The 21321-nt window shown below is 39.1% G+C and overlaps 1 protein-coding gene across 2 annotated transcripts; it reads left to right on the top strand.

The window, feature by feature from the left end:
• Positions 1-4264: 4264 nt before the first annotated feature.
• ELMOD2 (ELMO domain containing 2) lies at positions 4265-21315 on the top strand. 2 transcript variants are annotated; one of them, XM_042469456.1, is made up of 9 exons: positions 4265-4393; positions 7622-7769; positions 8870-8898; positions 11015-11112; positions 13488-13617; positions 14530-14663; positions 14964-15032; positions 15596-15729; positions 16907-21315. In XM_042469456.1, exons 1-9 carry the CDS (start codon positions 4349-4351, stop codon positions 17059-17061), a joined length of 942 nt encoding a protein of 313 aa, XP_042325390.1. In that variant the 5' UTR covers positions 4265-4348; the 3' UTR covers positions 17062-21315. The 2 variants fall into 2 exon arrangements, with proteins under 2 accessions (XP_042325390.1, XP_042325391.1); XM_042469457.1 differs by lacking the exon at positions 4265-4393 and adding an exon at positions 4508-4669.
• The last annotated feature ends 6 nt before the right edge of the window (positions 21316-21321 follow it).

The following is a 21321-nucleotide window of genomic DNA, read 5'->3' as shown; positions in this document are numbered from 1 at the left end:
CCTAGTTGGTATCAGCGTCTCTTTCTCTTGGGGCTTGCTGGCGACCTCTGGTATACACTACTGGGACACGATTCCGGCACGTGGTGTTGTTAGGGCCACCTCTCGGCTAAATTTGAGCAAATTAAAATTCCTCTAATTCAGTCCTTCCTAACAATTCCAAACGCACTCCAAACACAATCATGCATCAATCCACACTTAAGTAACTCCCAGAATTCCATATCCTTGAGCCACAAAGAGTTAAAACGGTGCCACACTGGATTATTTTTCCAGTGTGGATGTAGCCTTAGTCGCCAACTCTGGTTCCTGCACAGCTTCCCCTCCCCTTTGACTCATGGCGAGGAGGCAGCGCCATTATCTTCAATGAGACTCCCAATGGGCCAGGTTAGAAGCAGAGAGGACCCAGGCATCCCACAACCTGGCTACAGCAAAGCTCTCCCAAATGGGAAGGACTCCTTCTCTCCCCTATTCCCCCCATTGCTGGAGACTTAAAGGCACAGATACAGTCTCTCTCTCTCTCTCACACACACACACACACACAACCATCTGGAGACCCCCACCCCACTTTTTGGGTTTTCTTGGCAGGTTTATTCAAATGGAGTTTGCCATTGCCATTTTCTAAGGAGGCTGAGAGAGTGTGACTTGCAGCAGGTCACCCAGTGGGATTCCATCCCTGCCTTCTAGAGTCATAGTCCAATGCTCAAACCAAGTACAAGGTTCCTTTGGACTGGTTTTGAATTGGTGAATTGCCTAAATAACTTGAAATGAGGGGTAATGAATGCACAAATAAAGTGCTTTGCCTAAATAATGTAAAATAAAGAGTAATGAATGACTAAATAACATAAATTGCCTAAATAACATGAAATAAGGGGTAATGTGAACTGCATAATAATGTGAAATAAAGGGTAATGAATGAACAAATAACGTGAAACAAGGCAAAACCACAGGAACCGGAGGCAAACACCACCAGAAGTGAAAAAAGGTCACAATCCGATTCTGCCCTCACTGCGCATATGCAGGGATACTAATTCGAACTCTAGACTACGAAGGGTACGTACTCATATGATAACTTCTTTTGCATATGCTCTACTTTGGCTTTGGGGTGGGCGCTGTGTTCTTCTGTGCATTTCATTCACGTAATAGTGTTCATTTTCGAATTGGCCCTACTTTCTTTTTTTCCAAAATTGGGAGACATTCCTCCCATATAATATCGTCTCTTGCCTTGTGAGACCTTTGTTCATGAGGAAGGTTTTCTTGGCAGACGGGCGCTCTGCTGAATAGCCAGCCACATGCCTTTTCCAGGTCTATCCAGGTGATGGCAATGTCTCACCCCTCTTGCAAAGATGATTCTGCCACCCCTTCTCCCAAGGGCCCAGGATCCTCAGTGTGGTTTGCTTTTCAACGCTATCTATCCCAGGAGACTCAGAAGCCTCCTTTAAACCTTCCTTTAGCAGAGGCATAATACCTTATAGCATGTTCTCTTCCTCTCTTTAAGAGCAGTTTCAGTAGTGCTTCCTTGTTCAAGGCCTTCACTCAGCAGTTAAAAAGGAATGAATTGGGGTCCCCTGTAAATAGAAGCAGCAGATAGCGCTTCCTAAATTCTGAAAAATGAGTATCTGAGGCTTGTTTGTAGCTTCCAATTGTGATACAAGACTATTCTCTTCCCTCCCTCTCTTTTTTTTCTCAGTGGTCTTTCACAATCCTCCACCATGCCAAGGGATTTTGTAGCACCTCTGGCCCAGTCCAGACGGGCGCGATAGGGCGCCCTCGTCATGTGCAAGGGCAGCGCTTCTAGATGCCCCGCATGTGACAGGGATGTCAAAATGGTGGTGCCCTGTACAGATGGGTGCCGCCATCATTACGTGATGGACGCTTAGCATCCGCACATTGCGGCGTCATTGTGACGTCACGAGTGCGCCATTGGCACACTGTGGCGTCATAATGGCACCGCAAGAAGAACTTGCTTTTTGCGGGTTCTTTTTGGTCTGTGGGGAGGTCCTGCAGTCTGGAGGACTGGGAGACCATCCTTTTTGGACGGTCTGTCCCGCGCCTCTGAGATTGAGAGAAAGAAGTTGGTAGCATATGCTTTTGTAGAATTAAGTCTACTTCATCAGATGCATGGAGTGAAAAGCCTAGGAACAGATCTTTATAGCCATGAATGAGCTGATTGTATGTGTGAATAGCAATTGAAAAGTAAAATGTGGGGCTATGGTGATGAAGTAGTGACAAGTTCATTTTTAACTATGGTTGTTTGGGGGACAAAGGTAGGAAGAAAGATGTTGCCTAAAGCCGAAGTGTGAGTAGATGGCCATATGCCTGGTGGAGGGGTTATTGGAAAGTGTGATGATAGCTGGGAACCACAAGGGAGATAGATGTGATAAACTAGCCAAGAAAGCCCTCTTGAATCTGGGGTGTTAGAGTTGTGTGTTGTGTGCAAGGAAACCATTTTCTCTGTTCAACTCACTGTCAATGGACCTGAGTTAGGAGCTATATTCCAGTTTTGCTTATTTTCTCTCCAATCTTCCTTTGTACGTTGTTGTTGTTGTTGTTGTAGAAGCAGTGTTGTTCTAAGAACTGAGATGGAATGGTGAAGAAGACTAAAGTGTTCTGCAACTGGGTTTTGTGTATTTCAATTCCTGATGTCTGATTTATATCCATTTATGTTCTGGCAGAGATTGATTGGCCTGTTTGCCCAATGTAAAGCGATGAAGGGCATTTGTTGACAGAGGATGGCATATATCACATTATTAGAGGATCAGCAAGTGAAAGGACCCCTAATATTGTGGGTGATGGGATAAGTTCCCATGATGACATTCTTCATTTCCCCATCTTTTTCATCCTAATACTCATTCTTTCCCTCTGCTCATTTGCTCCCTTTAAAGTGCTTGAAGAATTCAATCTCCCTGAAGAGGAAAGCAGCAGTTACACTGCCTAGCAAAGGCAAACCTTTTCTGTAGAAAAGATACATCTGCCAAGTCCACTTCCAGCTTTACTGCACCTGGTTGGTTCAAGATAGTATTTCAGGCGAGACACAGAATTTAAATTAATTAATACGTCTAATGACCCAAGTAAACCTGAGAGTGAGACCACCAGGATCCCCTTACTATCCATGCTGTCTTAAGATATGGCAGAGGCCACAGGTGTATTTTCTTATTGGTCATCAATAAAAACAGGCCGATGTAGTGTTACACTTAAAAAAAATACATAATTAATATATGAGGGGAAGGAGGCTTAAAAAAGATGACAAATAACCAAGGCTGCATCTGAACTGGAGAAATAACCCGGTTTGGCACCGCTTTAACTCTTTTCTGGCTCAAGGCTATGGAATTCTGGGAGTTGGAGTTTGTTGTGGGGCCCAGAGCAGATATATTTGATGTATATATATCTCAAATAGATATAAATGCTCCAAAGGAAGGACATTTTAGAATCCCTTCCTGGACAGAGAGGCTGAAATACAGGGCATGTCCAGGAAAAGGAGGATGTGCTGCAAATAACCCTCCCTAAACATTTGGACAGAAGGCTTGCCTTTCAGCTTTTCTGTCCAGGAGGGATTCCAAAACGTCCTCCATTTGGAGGACAAATTTATTTGCATGTGGCTGTTTTTGTAGCCAACATTTTTAATATTTTAGGTGTTACTTTGGAATATTATTCATGTTATGTATTTACGGTATTTATGCCCCGCCCTTCAGCCCTAAAGGCTCTTGGAGAGCGGCTTACAATGATTGTTACTGTTAATTAGATGCTTACAGTCTAAAAAATGTCCTGGAAAAGGAGGACGTCTGGCCACCGTGCAGCAAGTAACCCTTCCTAAACTGCAAATCCCAGGATGCCATAGAGATAGGGTGAACCCACGGCAGTTAGAAGTGGAACCATAGCGGCGTATTGTGGAAGAGCCTTATTAGCAGCCCCTGTTACGTTGGCTCCCCCTACGTTGCCTCAGAAACAGTGGCTCCCAAACTTTGGTCCTCTACGGGTCTTTTGGACTTCAACTCCCACAATCCCTCACTGTCGGCCAAGCTGGCTGAGGCTTCTGGGAGTTGAAGTCCAAACAAAACACCTGGAGGACCAAGGCGTGGGAATCACTTGGCTGAGGTGTCGCTTTAAGGCCTTGACTTGGCTCAGGAATGGAACGCCGGCGGTGACAGAAGCGCCGTTTGTGACGCCAGCGGGAGGCGTGACGTCACCAACGGCCTCCTTAGAATCCCGTCGGTGACAGAAGAGGATATAGCAAGGCGACGCCCCGCCCCCTTTTTTGCCAGCGCGAGCGTCCCCTGTTGCCACGGCGACCGCCGTTAAACGGCCGCCACACGAGGCCTGGCTCCGCCCTCTTCCTTCCTTTGACGTGGTCGCTATGGAAGCCGACGGGGACGCTTCGCCCCGTGTCATTTATAGTCAGGTGGGGAAACAAAACACCACACAGACACACACGGGGTGGGACGGATTGCTCGTGTGAAATGTTGAACGCGTGTCACAACTCGACCGCCACTTCCGGGGCCACTTCCGGCTCTGCTGGGCATGCGCGGTTGGGACTGGGAGGATGGGCCCAAAGCTTGGCACCGCTTAAAGCGGAGAGGAGGAGGCGGCCTTTGCGGTGCTGCTCCGGCGCCACGTTCCCGGGAGGAGGACGAGGACGCAGCAGTCGGGCCAAGGCTTGTAATGAGTCTGGGATCAGGTATATGAGGGAAGCAGCACTGGCCTCACAGTGATGGTGATGATGATATTTATTTCCCGCCTTTCCGCAAGGCAGGACGTGATAGTAATATTACTCCTAGTAGTACCAATAATAATAATAATAATGTTGGTCCTAGAATTGAGAGATGTATCCGTGTTAGTCTGTGGAACCAGTACAGCCCCTTTGAGACTCACTGAAAGGAGGAAGTGGGCAGCCTTTGTAGACTTCATATAAGAGAGAGAGAGAGAGAGAGAGAGAGAGAGAGAGGTCTTGCAGCCTCTTTAAGACTAACTGAAAGAAATAATATAAAAATATTATAGATATAATATAAAGAGACTGAAAGAAAGAAAGAAATTGGCAGCATGAGCTCCCATTGACTTCAGTCTACTTCCCCAAGTGCATCTGGATAGGATATTAACAATAACGATAGTAATAAAATGTAGAGAGATCTTATGGCCCTTTGAGACTCACTGAAAGGAAGAGGTTGGCAGCATGAGCTTTCCTAGACTAAAGTCTACTTCCCAGGTCTAATAATAATAATAATAGTCTGGGATGAATCTTTGTTGTTCATGAGCATCCCAAATGCAGGGGATTCAGTTTGCTACCCAACCAGGGAGGTAGCCAGGGTTTTGGGAAGGACGAGTCCAGACTAAGTGCCACCATTATACAGTGGTGCCTCGGGTTACGAAATTAATTCGTTCCGCCGCCGCTTTCGTAACCCGAAAAGCATTCGCAAGCCGAAAGCCCATAGGCGCTAATGGGGAAAAGCCGCGATTTCGTGCGAAAAAGCCGAAAAAAGCACCAAAATTTTTTTCGTAACCCGAAAAAACATTCGTAACCCGGAACAATTATTTCCTATGGGATTTTTTCGTATCCCGGAAATTTCGTAACCTGGGTATTTCGTATCCCGAGGTACCACTGTAATGGGGTTTGGGCACGGCAGCGCAGCAGCACACACCATTCACTGTATCTAATGGAAGTTCAGACCCCCCCCCTTTGGCTACGTCCCTGACCCAACTCATTTAACCCTGAATAATGATCCAGATAGACCTAGAATTTAACCCTGCGTGCCATACCATAAATAAATAAATAGCAGGATGATGGGAATAAACGAACTTGAACCCTGCTCTCCAGAGTCTTGGTCCAACCCTCCAACTTCCCAGCAATATCCATTAAACCACATTAATTAAAATGCACAACAGTTTAAAAGACATATAAGACATACACATTTTAAAACATTCTACAGTTCAACATCTTAATTCACAATTTAGAATTACATGGATTTACCCGTCAGAAGAGATTGGTCTTCAGAGCTGTTTCAAATTCGGACACCATATTCAGTTGTCAAACCTTTTCCGGTTCCTCAGTCTAGGGGCAGCTGAAGAAAAAGTCCTCTCTGCTTGACTGGAGTAAATGTCTTCCAGGGACCTGAGTGAATGGGGCAGATTGTATGGGAGGAGGTGATCCTGTAGGTAACCTGGGCTTTAAAGTAATAACCAACACTTTGTACCTTGTCTGGAATCTAACCAGCAGCCAGTGGAGTGATTTTAATATTGCTGTGATGTGATTCCTCCTGGATGTCCCAGTAATCAGTCAGTAACCAGCCAAATAGCAAAGTACAATAACATCCCAAATCCACAAAGCAGTGATACCTTTAGCTTACAGACTGTAAACACTTTAGAGGGTGCTGAATTCACTGATAAGTGGTATAGAAATGTATATGCTATTACTGCTGCTGCTACCTTTATTTGGTCAACCAAAGTGCATGAAATACATGATGCAAGCTTTCAAAATCCCACTGGCTTCTTCATCAGGCAAAGGTGTTAAGAATCATACAGGCAGGAAAAAAGGTATAAAATGATGATGTTAGTCAAAGGCAGCTTGCATTTTCTCTAGGTGTTGTAGGAGGGGAGGGTGTGTTGTGATTGGGTACATTTGAACACATCTCCCCAACTGTCTGTCTGTATCTATGCTGGAGTGGCCCCTTTGTTCCACCGCAAAAATTAATTTCTGACAGTTTTGCTTTTAAAATATTTAGACATTGTAAAAAGGCCTTGAACCAAATAAACACAAAATGTGGCAGCTGAAAGGTTTTTTTTTATTTTAAAAAAAATAAAATTCAAATATTTATCAGTCTTGAAAGAAGGAATAAGACAGGAGCAAAGTCTCCACCTGAAAGTAACAAATCAGTTTGCCTTTAATAGCACTGTTTTGATAAGATATTTATAATGGTTCTTTCAGTTTTCTTTAAAGTTAGTAGTGGTGCTTAGGATCTTCTTAGAATAGCTTTATTATTTTTTGCTGCTGTTTAAATTTCCTTGATTGTGCATACATACACAACCATACAAAGCTGATCAAAACATTGAACAGTAAGGTGTAATCCTATGCCCACTTACCTGGGAGAAAGTCCCATTAAAGGGGATGAAATTTACCGTTGGATAAACATATATAAGATTGTGCTAAAGAAAACCCTATAAATTCATGGGGTCAGCACAAGTCAATAGGTGCACAGCTAAAAACAGTACACTAAAAGCAACTGAAACCGTACCTAAAAGAAAAGCCCAGGAACAAAGTCTTCACCTTTGGGAAAACAAAGACACAGTTTCCTTCAAAATTAAGGCTACAATTTGGCACACTTACACGGAAATAAGTTTCATTGGAGGTTCTAGGACTACTGAATAAATACATAGCATATACGTACTATTAATTTCCTTAATTTATGATGATGCTTAGTAATGGGACTTGGAAATGTTTAACTGTGGATGGAATATGACTTTAGTTAAAATTGTTGGGAACAGCTAGAAGTCCTACGCACCCTTAATATGGGACTTTCCAGTGAAACGAGGTGATTTATTTTCTGAATAAAAATTGAATTCAATATGAGCTCTAGCATATAAGATGTTACATTTCTTGTTATCTTAAGTCATTTTTATGATTTGTCCATTTTTGTAGAAAATGATTGTAAACGTATGGAAATACTTGTATAAAAATATCTTTCGATTTTGGTTAAAATGGATCCTGAGACAATTGACTGGAAAATGTGAACTGCAGCGTATCTGTGATGGCTCAAGAAGAAATGCAGAAAGGACACTAAAAATAGGTATTAATATACAGTATATGAAATATAAAAGTTTTTGATACACAAATTTTACATTTTAATTTGGGAGGTTAGTCCATATTTTAGGTCAAGACATACATGAAAAAACCTGTCTTCCATAAAGATGTGTCAGTGTTGAATTTTTATTTATTTATTTATTTATTTATTTATTATATTTCATTTTTAAGTCCCAAGAGACAGCTGACTTAGCACAGCTGTACCATGAGTTACCTACCTCACCAACAGCAAGGTTTTTGTCATTTGAGCTCTTGCAGTAGCCGTCTTTTAAAACTGCAGAGACTCCTTAGCACCTTAAACTTGTTGTGTGCCTTCAAGTTGTTTCTGATTTATGATGACATGGTGATAAACCTATAATTTTTTTTCTTGCCAAGATTTATTCAGAGGGGGTTGCCCTTGCTTTCCAGGCATTTTAATGTTGCTATATGAGAGTTTTACACAACTGTGTGAATTTAAATTGGGATGAGGAAAGTGTGGGCCCTTTTGCAGCCCCTGACCCACACGTTTTTGGCCCTGGAGTCCCCAAGCCTTGGACAGTTTTCCATCTGAAATACTTTCAGACTGCACCAAGATGTGCAAATTTCATTCGCCCATATTTTCTTTTTCAGTCTGATCGTTTGAAAATTAAGAAAAATAGTGCTGGAAGTAATGTGCAACTTCTAATGTGCCCAGGAGGTGATGGTGTCATGGGTTGCAGATGTGGGGGAGATTGATTGGCACCTGCTCAGCATGCAGTTACCTATCCAAATTTAAAGCAAATATAGAATAGTTTTTTCATGGGTTTTTCTATATAGAAATGAGATAAAATACAACCGTAAAAAAGATTTCATTTCTTGCAAGTTGAGATGTCAATAATTAATATTTTTAACATTTCTTGATTCATTGCCTGTTATTAACATAACATAGGTTTTAAGCTATTGTTTTATATATTTATTGAATGTATGTCCTAATTTTCCCCAATATAGGACCCACAGTGGTATTTATGTATAAGCCATGTTCATTGAGTAATTGTTTGTAATTTAAAAAATAATAGATTACACTTTATGAATTAAGTTAGTAATTCATACTTATTTGTATCATTACAGAGTACTCACTGAAAGCATCAAAATATAAGGTAGGATATCATTAGTATTATGCCCAGTATCTAATGTTGAGCCCAAGGGTTTTCCCTCCCCCCTGCACCTGGTGGGATGGGGCTCTATGTGTCTCTTTGAGTGTGATAGGAATGCCCAAAGTCCCACATAACTAGTTTATTCATCCTTTCACCCTTATTCTAAGTAGTGAACAGTTTCATTTGCAGTGCCTTCATATTTATTTTTGAAAAGAGATCTTCAGTTGCTTATACTCAGTTGGGTTGATGTTTGACTTAAGCATGCATAGAACTGGCCTATATGCTGTGGGACCCAGTGGCTACTAAACATGATGTTTGTGTATTACCCCCATTATTAAAGGAGTCATGTCACTTTATACCAAATACAGTCGTCCCTTCTGATTTGCGGGGATCCATTCCGGACTCCCCCCACCACAAATCAGAAAAACCACAAATATTGAAGCCTCATTATTTTTAATGAGCACATGCAGCCCTGCAGGCGCAACGCAAACACATGCACCACTTTCTTCCTCCTGGCTTCCTTTCTGTGGAAATTCAAAACCATGAATGGAATATCAGTGAATCTGGAGGGATGACTATAGTAAACAACATAATTGGGGGCTTCCCACAGGTATCTAGCTAGTCAGTATGTATGAACAGAATGCAGGACTGGATAAGTGATTGATATGATCTAGAACAGGGATTATTAAATTTCTGTGGCAGGAGACCTCTTTGAAGATAGGACGAATCTGACACATATAAGAAAACAATTTTCTCATTGGCCGTGTTTTTACATATTGATGATACTTGATTTATTGAGAATGAATCTTGGTTTCATATTTTTTTGTGATTTTTTTGGGGCTATGTGTCCATGTTCTGTAAGAGTTTATTCCTGATGTTTCGCCAGCATCTGTGGCTGGCATCTTCAGAGAATACTAACCTGGAAGAGAGTGGTTACACACACTCTCTCTCTCACTGTGTGACTAGGAGTGATTCCCATCTTAATCTGTTTATTGTTCTGTTGTTGATGGCCCACACAGAATAACATGGGAATCATTCCTCCTCACCCAGGGTCACACAGTATATATATATACACACACACACTCTCTCTCTCTCTCTCTCTCTCTCTCTCTTTTCCAGGTTAGCATTCTCTGAAGATGCCAGGTACAGATGCTGGTGAAACGTCAGGAATAAATTCTTATAGAACATGGCTACGTAGCCAGAAAAACCCACAAAAAACTATGGATGCCGGTCATGAAAGCCTTCTACTTCATAATCTTGGTTTCCTTTTGAATCTCAGCACAAGAAAGCACTACACATTCCTTAGAAATTGGCCAGTGGTCCTCTAGTAGACTACGCTATACTTGTGCTAATTCTTTCTTTAGGATTAACACCTTTTTGTATAAAAATAAGTATAAAATATAAAATATGTATAAAATAAGATGTGATGGGTTGTTGAAATATTTTTAGTCTGACTCCAAACTTTGTTCCATTATGTTTGACTGCTTTTCAGCCACTTTTCATTATACTAAAACTAAACCAAGTATTTCCTGCATAATGTCTGGCTGATAAAATGCAAGGACTTAATTTTAACTTGTGGAATGTATGACTTTCCAAGCCCTCCAGAGCAGATTCTTAAGGTATACAGAAGGCTATAGGACATAAAAGGATCATACCCTCACATTTATATTGACCACTTCTAACAGTAGAATTACATCTTTGTGTCATTGCTCACATCTAGAAAATATTTATAAAACTTAGTTGGTAAGCAACATCTTGGAAGAAGAATTTCCCTCCATCCTTTTCATAATTATTTTGCATTGAAATGACTAAGCAGCAGGTAAATTAAAAATGTGCAATTTTCTTCAAAGCTGTTGTTTTCTTCATATATAGTAGTTTGCTGATGAAAATGCTGTTGATCAAAATGTTGATCAATTTATATTTAATTGATAGCTTTTATTAAAGAAAGAGAGGTAAGTTGTTACAGTTATTACTGATACACTTAGTACTCTCAGCAAGGAGTTTCTGTTTTTCTGTCATGAATGTCCTGATGTTCTTTGAAGCTTAAGGTAAGGCCTATTACTAGTAGACTGTATGCTGAGCAATAAAACATGTTAATGTTTTTGTTTGTGTTTTTCAGGCTTTACAAAATGCTGTGAATACTGCTGAAGATGAAGTACAAAAATGCGTGGCACTTATCATACAAGAAAAGAAGATTAATATACAAAAAGATACAAGGTGCATCTGCTACCCACTCTGAATGTTTTTAAAGAGATTGTGACTATCTCATTTTGTTTGATAAAACATTATTGACAAATGCTGAGAAATGTTCCATATGGAATGTATAATTTGGTTACCGAAGCACATTGCTTAAGATATGTTATAACATTAGCACAAGTAAAATATCATTTTATCAGACAACAGCTTCATTGAAATTCACAGTAGTTTTGCTGTTGTCTTCAGTATAAAGCAGATGCCATTCTGTGTTCTAGGAGCTTACAAACTTAATCTAAGCTATTCCCCTTGTACAAGGTGAGAGCTGTCCTGGTTTGTGATTAGAGAGAGGCAGCATTTCCCTTCCATAGTAGATGCTTTCAGATGATGTTTTTCAGAGATAGAGGGCCAGTACACATGGCTCTAAATGGGTGGCTTGATGCTGCCCCTTTGAGTGCCTAATCAGGGCTGTGGCAACCACACGCCACAGCCCCAATCTGGCATTTTTCTGGCCCAAAAAGAAGCGACAAAATACCGCTCCTTTTTGGGCCGGAAAAATATCATTCCTTTCCACCGTGGCAGCAGTTCTTCTGCAGCGTGTGGCATCTGAACATCGCTGGAGTGTTACAACACTGCCTGCCACTTGGGTGCAGGGGTGACATAATGCTGGGTTGGGGGCGGCATCGGGGTGTGAGTCATCTAAATGCCATTCCCCCATGCTGCCCTCAAGCTGACACTTGCTGCCGGTCTGTTTCGGCCCTGAGTGAGCCCAGATCTTATGACTCAGACAGTGCTTGTACTCTCAGTAGGCATTTGACTTTTCAGAAAAATGGGAGGAGGAATAAAATCATATGTGATGAGAAGAATACCATAATTTCAGGTACGTTACAAAATTTGTCAAAAGTTTATAAATTAATTTGTTGATATCACACTTGGGTAAAGCCATTTCTGTGTGATTTATGACAGTATATTCTGACCTAGAGAATACTACCCAGACTGCTTTCAGAACTAGTCTTATTTTGTGTCAATGATCTGGTGGTTGACACAGTGCTACCTGGCTCTGGATAGCCAAAATATTTTTTTAAAGCAATAGGGATTTATATATATTGCATAAGAAACAATATGTATGTATGTATGTATGTATTGTTTCTTATGCAATATATATAAATCCCTATTGCTTTAAAAAGTATATATATAAAATTTTGGTTCTATTTTTGAAATTGTATGCACTGTTGATATATTGCACTATGACTTGGATCATAGAGTTTTAATGATGTAAAACAGCTTTGATCGGAAGGCGGTATACAAATAAAGTTTTATTATTGTTATTTTATTTATAGAAGTCTCTCACTTCCAGTGGCTTGAAAAGAATCAAAGCTTTGCTTCTATTGTTTTTACAAGTAGTGTACAAGTTGGGGGTGGGTGAAGCTGTGTCACATGGGGAGAGTATGTTTAGAGTTTTTGTTGTTGGGGGCACTTGTGTCTGCTCTCAACAATGTGAAATAAATCTGCAAGTCATCCATCCCTCAGTAATGTGGAATTAGCTGGAAGGATGTTTTTCCTTCCTTGGTTGGTGAGCAATAAGGCTGTCTTCCCTCTCACCTTAATTCTGTGCTGTAGGAGGTGTTGGTAATTTAAGGTGAGTTTGGTTCCTTTAATTAAGTATACAGTGAGGAGAGGTTAGTTTTGAAGGTTAGTATGCATTTGACAATCACTCTGCAGAATCATAGTGACAAGGGAACGCAGCTTACCAAGACCAATATTTTGTGAGTGTGAGAAGAGCAAAGAGCATAGTCATTCTCTAGCACAGCTGGGTTTTTTTTTAAACCCAGAGGTTTAAGGACTTATAATGTGGACTAATGATGAAGAGCATGCACCAGGCTTGGGACTGAGTTGCAGTCTTAGCAAGTTAGGCATGAGGAGGTGAGAATCTGGACTGTTGAAAGGGATATCCTGTTGTAAATATTAAACCTTTGGTTAGTGAGCCCTTATTTTAATCCATGTTTGGTGTCTTATATCTTTCACTCAGGTATGAGAACATCTTTTGAATTTTGATAATGTGCGATTTTGCTGTATGTTAAAAGAGCTCTGATAATACTGTATGATCTTCTTATCTGTACATTTGTGCTTTAATCCTCTTGATGGATCAGGTCAGAATAATTTTATAGTACTGGGTTGTTGTTGTTTTAATGTTGATACAGAAAGAAAAGTCCTAGCCCCTTGGTGAATTTGTATAAGGTATACAAGACAGTTTTTTGTAGTGTTGGTGAACATAGGGTTGGTTCACATATAGAGGCTTTGGTTGGCTATTGTGTTAATAGTTCAGGTTTTTGCTTGTAACCATTTTCTCTCATGCTCAGGTTATTTATAATTCTCTTTACATTGTCTGTATATTGCAGGTTTGCCTCAAAGCTTCAGTTATGCTTGCTCCAGATATCTGGCTGCAGGAAATTATATTTAGCTGTAGAAGAATTGAGAAAACATCCATATAATTCAGACAATAAAGAACATGAGGAGCAACTAATGGAGGTGAAAATAATTGTTTGCTTTAAAGTTCTTTCTAATATTCTTAACAGGTAAAAAGTAGTAACTCTGAAAACAAATGTGTTCACTGTAGTTATGACCTACTGAAGCTACCCACAAGTGGTGTTACCTAGGCTAATGCAGGAAACCTTCAGCATATTTGTGAAATAAATATGTAAAGTTATGCACAACATGGAGGGACTTCAGTGGGGAAAGATGTTTCCTATAATATTACTGATGAGCAAAGTTACCTAATAAAATTGATTTAGTGTTAAGTCCAGAACAGGAAAAGGAAGTACTTCACACAACATAATTAATTTCTGGAGTTCAAGATATGGGGAGAGGGCTATTCATTTAAATGGTTTTTAAAAGGATTCCTTTATTATTTAGGCTAGTTAAAATTACAGTTCCTCTGTTTGGTGGTAATGTGTGTTTAATTTGTGGGAACATACAACCAAGGTGTATAATAAGCGTTCAGAAATATTTAGCTGGTTTGAAAGTGTTGGAATGCACATTTTTATCAAATGAGGAGAAGCCTATAAGCTCATATGTCTTGGTGACTATTTGACAGTCAGTTTCAGTGCTTATGGGGTTCTATATGCCCTGCATAGGAATCTGTTCTCCTTGCTAATGTGAGCAGGGAGTCTGGTGGGTAGGAGAGCTGCATTCCTAGAATAGATTAACTGATTGGTATGTCTGATCTAACTTTCTACAGTTTGACATGGCCATACAGAAAAGCACCCCTTATTAGTACATTTCTATGGCTTTTTCACAGTACGTACATACATTGTTGATATGTTGTTTGCAATTTTTTAAAATAAGTATGGCATTGTGATTGCAGCCTAGTCTTTGGTAATTACTAGTGATGAGATTGTGGAAAACATTGATAATTCTGTTAACAGAAGCATGTTTATGCAGCTTTGGAATTTATTGATGCCCCATGAAAAACTGAAGGCTAGAATCACAAAGCAGTGGTGTGACATTGGTTTCCAAGGTGATGACCCTAAAACAGACTTCAGAGGAATGGGCATGCTGGGATTAACTAACCTTCTGTAAGTCAAAATACTTTCCCATGTATTGAAATCAAATGTTTTGGTAACTAATGTAAGAAAAGTGAGGCTCTTAGTACAGCCTCTAAGTATATCACTAGTGTTTAAAATCCAACTTGTGAGTCTAATTATTTCAAGAGCTATTATACAGCTATTCATGCAATTCTTAATTTAATTAATTACACTGTTGAGCAGTTGATTAGATGATATGTTACAATACGAATGCATGAAAACATCTGTAACCAAGAGGAAGTAATATTTTGTAAACTGAAGCAATTATTTTGTGTTTATACATGTTTTCAGATATTTTAGCAAACATTACCCACGTGAAGCTCGTCAAATCCTTTCTCGGTCAAATAATCCAAAATTGGGGTAAGCAAATTCTTAATAAAGTGCTTGATTCTTAAAACTGAAAAATTTATTTAGTTGCCAACAAGGACAGTTACCTGCTTTTAAAGGACATTGTGGAATGTATGTGGAAATAGTTCTTCCTTATATGTTAGACTTATTTTGTTTCTTTCTTTCCCTCTCTCCCCTCTCCCTATATCTAAATTGGCTCCTTTCCCCTCCTTACTTCTCCCTTATGTAGCCTGGATCTTGGCTGGAACTTTGTGAATGTTTATACACAATTCCATATATTCTCTTTTAGCAAAAATATGTTTTAAGCATTGAACACATTTAAACACAAAATTTAAACTAAAAAAAATAGAAAAGCGTTCAACATAGAATATTAGACACTGTGGGTCTGGTGAAGCTAAGATAGTATAATACATAATATAAATACAAATCTTTATAACGATGGCTGTAATACTATTTTAATGATGTCTCAAAACTTTTTTAAAGTGCCATTAAATGTTTGGTCATCTTGGGTATTAATAGTGCTTAAAGTGCAGAAGCTCATTTGTTGTTATGACCAGAATTCATGTATGTTGCAGATATTCCTATGCAATAGTTGGGATCAATTTGACAGAGATGGCTTATAGCTTATTACGGAATGGCTTGTTAAAAACTCACTTCTACAACTTAGTTTCTGGTATGCCACAACTGAAGGATTTCCATCAATTTTATTGTGAGTATCTATACCTGTCCTTTCTAAGGATGGCAAACTTGTGTGGGGGGGGGGGGGGATGATTTGCTACTGTTCCTGGACCTACTTATAAGAAAATGGGTCTCACTGTAGTATTTAGAGTTAAAGTGTTCCGGCTGGAAAAAAACCTGGGGAAAAAAGTAGTATGTTTGCTGCAAAGCTTGCACGGACCAACAGTGCTGCCTCATCTTGGAGCCTGGAAGAGAGTTGCAAACACAATTCTTTTCTGTAGTTGAAAGTAGAGCTTCTGTGAGCTGATATACCGCATTTCTTAAAAAAAATCAATGTCATCCGGGCCTCTGACATATATACTAGTCTCCAGAAAACATAATTGGAGAGCCTCCTTTCAGGATCTACCCAACAGACCTACCATACAGAAAACAGCTCTCTGGATAATGATGCTATACAACCAGTATAGTTTCTCTCGGTTTTGGCATATTCCTTCTGGCTAACTTTGTCCTTCCCTGAGTAGACAAACAATTTCACCTGACAACTTGTGAGGAAAAGCAGGGATACAGGCCAAATCTGGGAAGAGAAGGCTGTTCAGCTCATACTTGCTTTTTTCCTTTTATGCTTTATTATTAATAATAGATGAGATTGATTATACATACCACTCACTAAAAGTAAGGTGGTGCTGGAGAATGTGAACGATGATGAAAAATGAAATAAATCACTGCTAAATACTTCCTACATCCTTTATGATTTAGCATACTATTAACCTTCTTGTAGATATGCAAATAAGGCATTTCATTCAGGTTAAGATGGACATACAGGGTGAAAACCAACTTCCCTTCTATCTTAGTGTGTCCCTAGGTATCTCTTCTCTCACACCCCAGAAAGCTCCTCTGAGAGTTGGAGGACCCAGTGAATGGTGTGCTTTGCTGCAGAGACTAAGCAGTAGAAGAGGAAACCCTTAAAATGAGGATGAGGCAGCATGTATGAGTTGGAGCTTTTGAGGAGCTCCTAGGGAGGTCAGCTTCAGCCAGCGTCCTTATGAGGAAATTTATCTGGATATAATTCAGGATTCTTGCTTGATAAATATTTCATGGAAGCAAGGAAAACTACTTTTCTTAATTGATGCATTTCTTTTTGAAATACTGCATACAGTTGCTGATGTGTTCTCTCAACAAATATTTGGCTTTTGTTTTGGTCCTCACAGGTTATTTGGCTTATGAATTTGACAAATTTTGGTTTGAAGAAAAACCTGAAAGTATTATGTACTTCAATCAATACAGAGAGAAGTTTCATGAAAATGTTAAAAGATGTCTCCTGGATTATGACACAGTGCTTGCCTTAAAAAATGAAAAACAGTAATGTGCAGTCCTTTGGGTCCTGCTTATAAAAATTATGCACTTGACTGGAAATCTCATATAACCAAAAACTTCATTCAGTGATCAAAGTTTTATACATTTTTAAAATCAAAAATCAATTGAGAGAGCTGGGACAATCAACACTTATGAAGACTGTACACTATTTGCTGAAAGTCAGGTTTTTTTTTTAATGTATGAAGATCCTCACTGAATCATAAAACCTCACATTTTATATACCTGACAGAAAGTGAAAAGGTTTCTTGGGGTATTCTCTATTTTCTAGCAGTAGCTTGGTTTTCCAAATCTGACTCTTGTTTAGTTTACATTGAGAGATGTTGCAATACTTGATGAATAGCTTTTTTGTAGGTTAGGTTATAGTTTTATTTCCCCCCAACATGGAACACATGGCTCTTTATTATTAAGTTTCTGGGAGGAAGACACACAAAAAAGATTATTTTATTTTGATGCATGTATGAGAGCAGCCTTCACTTGTGTTTATGTGAGATTATTCCACAACACTTCAGGTTAAGTTGATTTTTCTTGTGGATGTATGTATTCAGAAACTGCCAGATTAAATCTTCCATTTTAAACAAGTTTTTTCATGGTACAGTAACAATATTAAGCAAAATATTTTCCATGTATTGTACTGTGTTGCTATGCAATTGCTATCACAAGTGAACAGGTCATTGTTCTTGTGTCAGCTAATACCAGCTGACATAAAAGCCTGAGAATATTGAGCTCAAAATGTTTAACAGAAGATCAATAACAGGCCATTTTTCCTGGCATGCATTGAGAAAGGCAGCTAAGATGACATATTACCTGACAATCTAGGCAATAGGATTTTACATCTGTTGCAAATCTAATAAGCTTGTTTAAAATGTTTCTCAGCAAGCTTAGCTTGTGGCTAGCCTTGTGTGTGTTTTGCAGGGTGAGATGATCAGTTCAGACATTTAATCTTTTTTTTAAAAGTGCCTTTTACTTGACTAAAATTGAACTTTATCTGCAAGGCTTGAGAATTTGGGACTGTCTCATTACTGGACAGCTTCTAGCACAGACTGACTACTGTTGTAAAAAAATAATCAAAAAAACCATGTTTCATTTGGTCAATTTATTACTTGACTAGGTGTATTACTCGTGAAGAAGAGCTGAAAGGGACAGAAAGAAAACATATGAATACAATGATTCCACATGGCAAATTGAGGGTGCAAAATAGTTAGCAATTACTTGAATTGCAGGTGTGAGCACCCTCATTTCAACTGGGACTCTGGTATGCACAGATCTTAACTCTCTGTGATTCTAATTTGGATTGTGGGCTTACTTTTGTAAAGTGTATTGAAAAAAACAAAAACAAAAAAACAAAAAACCAAACTCTAGTCCTTCTCATTGGACTGAATGGGAGTCATTTTTCTATTGTTAACAGTAGACACAGTGGAATGACTAGGACCATAGTTTGGGAAGGGTAAGCCCGCATACCCTTATCCCAGGATTCAAGTCCAAATTGAGAGACTTGCACTTGCACTTTCCTTTTTAAAAAGGAATTGCTTATTGTGTAGAAAGTGTCACATTTCGTTTAACTCCTTGTAACATTTTTAACATTGAAGATATTGCCTGTGGTGCAAGTATTAGTTATAATCTATGGCATTTAATAATATTCATTATAAGCACAGTAAAAATAAATAAAAGCAGCAGCAAAACTGAAGATGTCTAATTTCTGGATACCTGTATCAGAATCCCTCCTTTAGATGGTAGGGTAGGCCCTGCTTGAGTGACAGAGAAGTGATGTGTTGTTTTTCAGTATAATCCCATTTTGGAAAATAGATGTTTAGGGAGTTATTGTTGTCTTGGTAAAATTCTCATGCAAGAAACATGACGTGTGCAAAATTCAGTGGTGTATAGACTGTATGTCCACATGGCTAAGATGTTTCCTTTGGACTCCATCTATTGAGACACCCAATTCTTCTTTGTAGAAAAAAACAGAGAAACCTGTATGTCTAGTCATATACAAGCAGTGAATTTCTCATAGTCTTACAGATATGAATGCTATTTGTGGCAGATATTGTGGCCAGAATCCTGTTGGGCAGTTGTGAGTATGTAACAGATTTATAACTGCTACATGTTTACAATCTCTATATAGTTCCTAGTTTAGGGGTTACTAGGGACTGCAAAAGTTCCCCAAATCCCTCTTACTAGTGGCCTGTTCCTGTCAGTCGAGAATCAGTTGCCTGACATGCTACACACCATTCATGTGGAGATGTCCAGTGCAAGAAGGATTGTGACAGGAGTCCTTCTGCCTGTTATGCTGGAGGGGTGGAAACACCAGATAGCTGCTTCCTGCATGACAGAGGAATGGACCTCCATCTGTTCCAGCCACTGTTGACCAATAAGAGGTGTTGTGCGGAGCTAGCCAGGATCCACTACATAGCACTGTAGTTACACCGCTACTTAGTATGTAATGGATTCCATTGATTCTCTTTTTCATGGTGTGGAAGAACAGTGACCACTCAGTACATCTGAGTTTTCACTTTTTTTGGCTTCATTGAAATTTATGGTAATTATTTATTGGGGGGAATGCTCCATTTACTTTTTTCAAAGTAATTTCAGTACATTAAATTGAAAAAACAACCCCAAGCAACCCAATAACAAAAGAATTTTCAAAGTGCCTGTATTACTTACTATACCCAACATGTTTTGAAAGCACAGTTATGGAGCTTTTCTCTTCCCACAGATCTGGAACAATGAGCCCTTGTGCTATTCCTCTGCTAAAACAGACACTTTTGTTCATTTTGTGAGTAAATTAAATGCAGTAAACATACTGGAAACTGAGGATACTAAAATGAGCATTCCAGAGGAGATTTCAGGTTGCATCGTCAGGAGAACCTTTGACACTGCTTATCATCTGTGTACTTAAATAGAAGTCTAAGAAGCTCTGTTTATATATCCTGGCAAAAGAGTTGGATAATAGTTTTCCTTGTGAATTGCAGTATTCATTCATTTTTCCAATTCTCTCAATCTACTTTTTTGGATTTATGTTAACTAGCAAACATATTTGGCTTTTGACATTTGGATATACCAAATCAGTCTATTTGAGCCCTACTAAACCTTTTGAATGGTACCTGGGTCATAAGTTTGTGGGTTAGCAATGAAGTACACAAAAAGAACTTTAGTTAAAGTAGCAAACGAAGGCGTAAATAACTAATTGGACTAGATTATAACATTTTTTGTGTTTTTTCAAAAACAAAATATCAGCAAAAAACAAAGTTATGTTACGGTAACATATCCAGTTCTGTCAGTGTCTAGCATTTATACCTGAGTATCTTTTGTAATGGGGTTTCTACTATTTTTACAGCTGTAAATATTTTGAAGTCCTTCCTGGAATAATTTGAATCTTCCTTCATGAGTATTTTGTTAACACTGTAATGCAGTATTCCATTGTTTCAGATAGCTGTATAGTTCTATGTGAATGCATTATCTGGGTATAAGAATCGAAGCTTAATATATTCATTCTCACTTAGGCTGTACTCCTATACATTGGGAGTAAGTGCTATTGCGCTAAATGGCATTTATTTTTCAGTAGGAATGTGTAGTATTGCCCTGATAGTTTGCGTATGTATTAGTGCACTTCAGACATACTGATTCTAGACTGATGAAACGTTTATTGGTAATAGGAATGAGGCATGTGTCCTTGTGTTCCTCATCTTTCCTGTTTACAAACCCACTGATGTTCCATATCATTTTGCCAGGTCATTCAAAAATTTGGGTTCTCCACAAATGAGTCTGTGGCGTGGAAGAAACTTTCTGAGTTTCTTCATTTGGATGTCAGGCAAACTGGTTTAAAGAAAGCAGGAAAGTTTTAAGGAAGCTGACTGCATGAAGGAAAGGGAGCTGTGTGAAAGGAGTCACCTCTGTCTTATTCCTGTTTCAATGAACCACGGTCTGGCATTATATTTGCACCATACAAAGTTTCATAAGCATGTGGGTTATATACATGCTTTCCCATTTTCTTTTAAAAATAATTCATTCCAGCATAGTGCAGCCTGGAATCCACATGCAAACATGCAGAGATCCTATACAGTCCTTTCTCACTTAAACAGCAGCAACAACAAAACAGCTGAAAGCAAAACTCACCTGAAAGCAATCTTTTTAGGTCTGAAAAAGTGTCCAGCAGGGCATGATTTTGCTTTCAGGACCACTGACCCCAAAACAGGAGAGGGAAAGTGTAAAAGTGAGATTATGATGTTTGATCACCAAAAAATTATACTCATGA

This window comes from Sceloporus undulatus, chromosome 5 (assembly GCF_019175285.1).
Source record: "Sceloporus undulatus isolate JIND9_A2432 ecotype Alabama chromosome 5, SceUnd_v1.1, whole genome shotgun sequence".
NCBI classification, from domain to species: Eukaryota; Metazoa; Chordata; class Lepidosauria; order Squamata; family Phrynosomatidae; genus Sceloporus; species Sceloporus undulatus.
This window is presented reverse-complemented; position numbering and strand designations above follow the sequence as displayed.

Bases quoted from the DNA above. Each gene is read 5' to 3' on its own strand.
- ELMOD2 (XM_042469456.1), top strand. From the start codon at position 4,349: ATGGAAGCCGACGGGGACGCTTCGCCCCGTGTCATTTATAGTCAG. The intron at 4,394-7,621 runs GTGGGGAAACAA...CCATTTTTGTAG, and splicing joins CCCGTGTCATTTATAGTCAG to AAAATGATTGTAAACGTATG. The intron at 8,899-11,014 runs GTAGGATATCAT...TGTGTTTTTCAG, and splicing joins TGAAAGCATCAAAATATAAG to GCTTTACAAAATGCTGTGAA.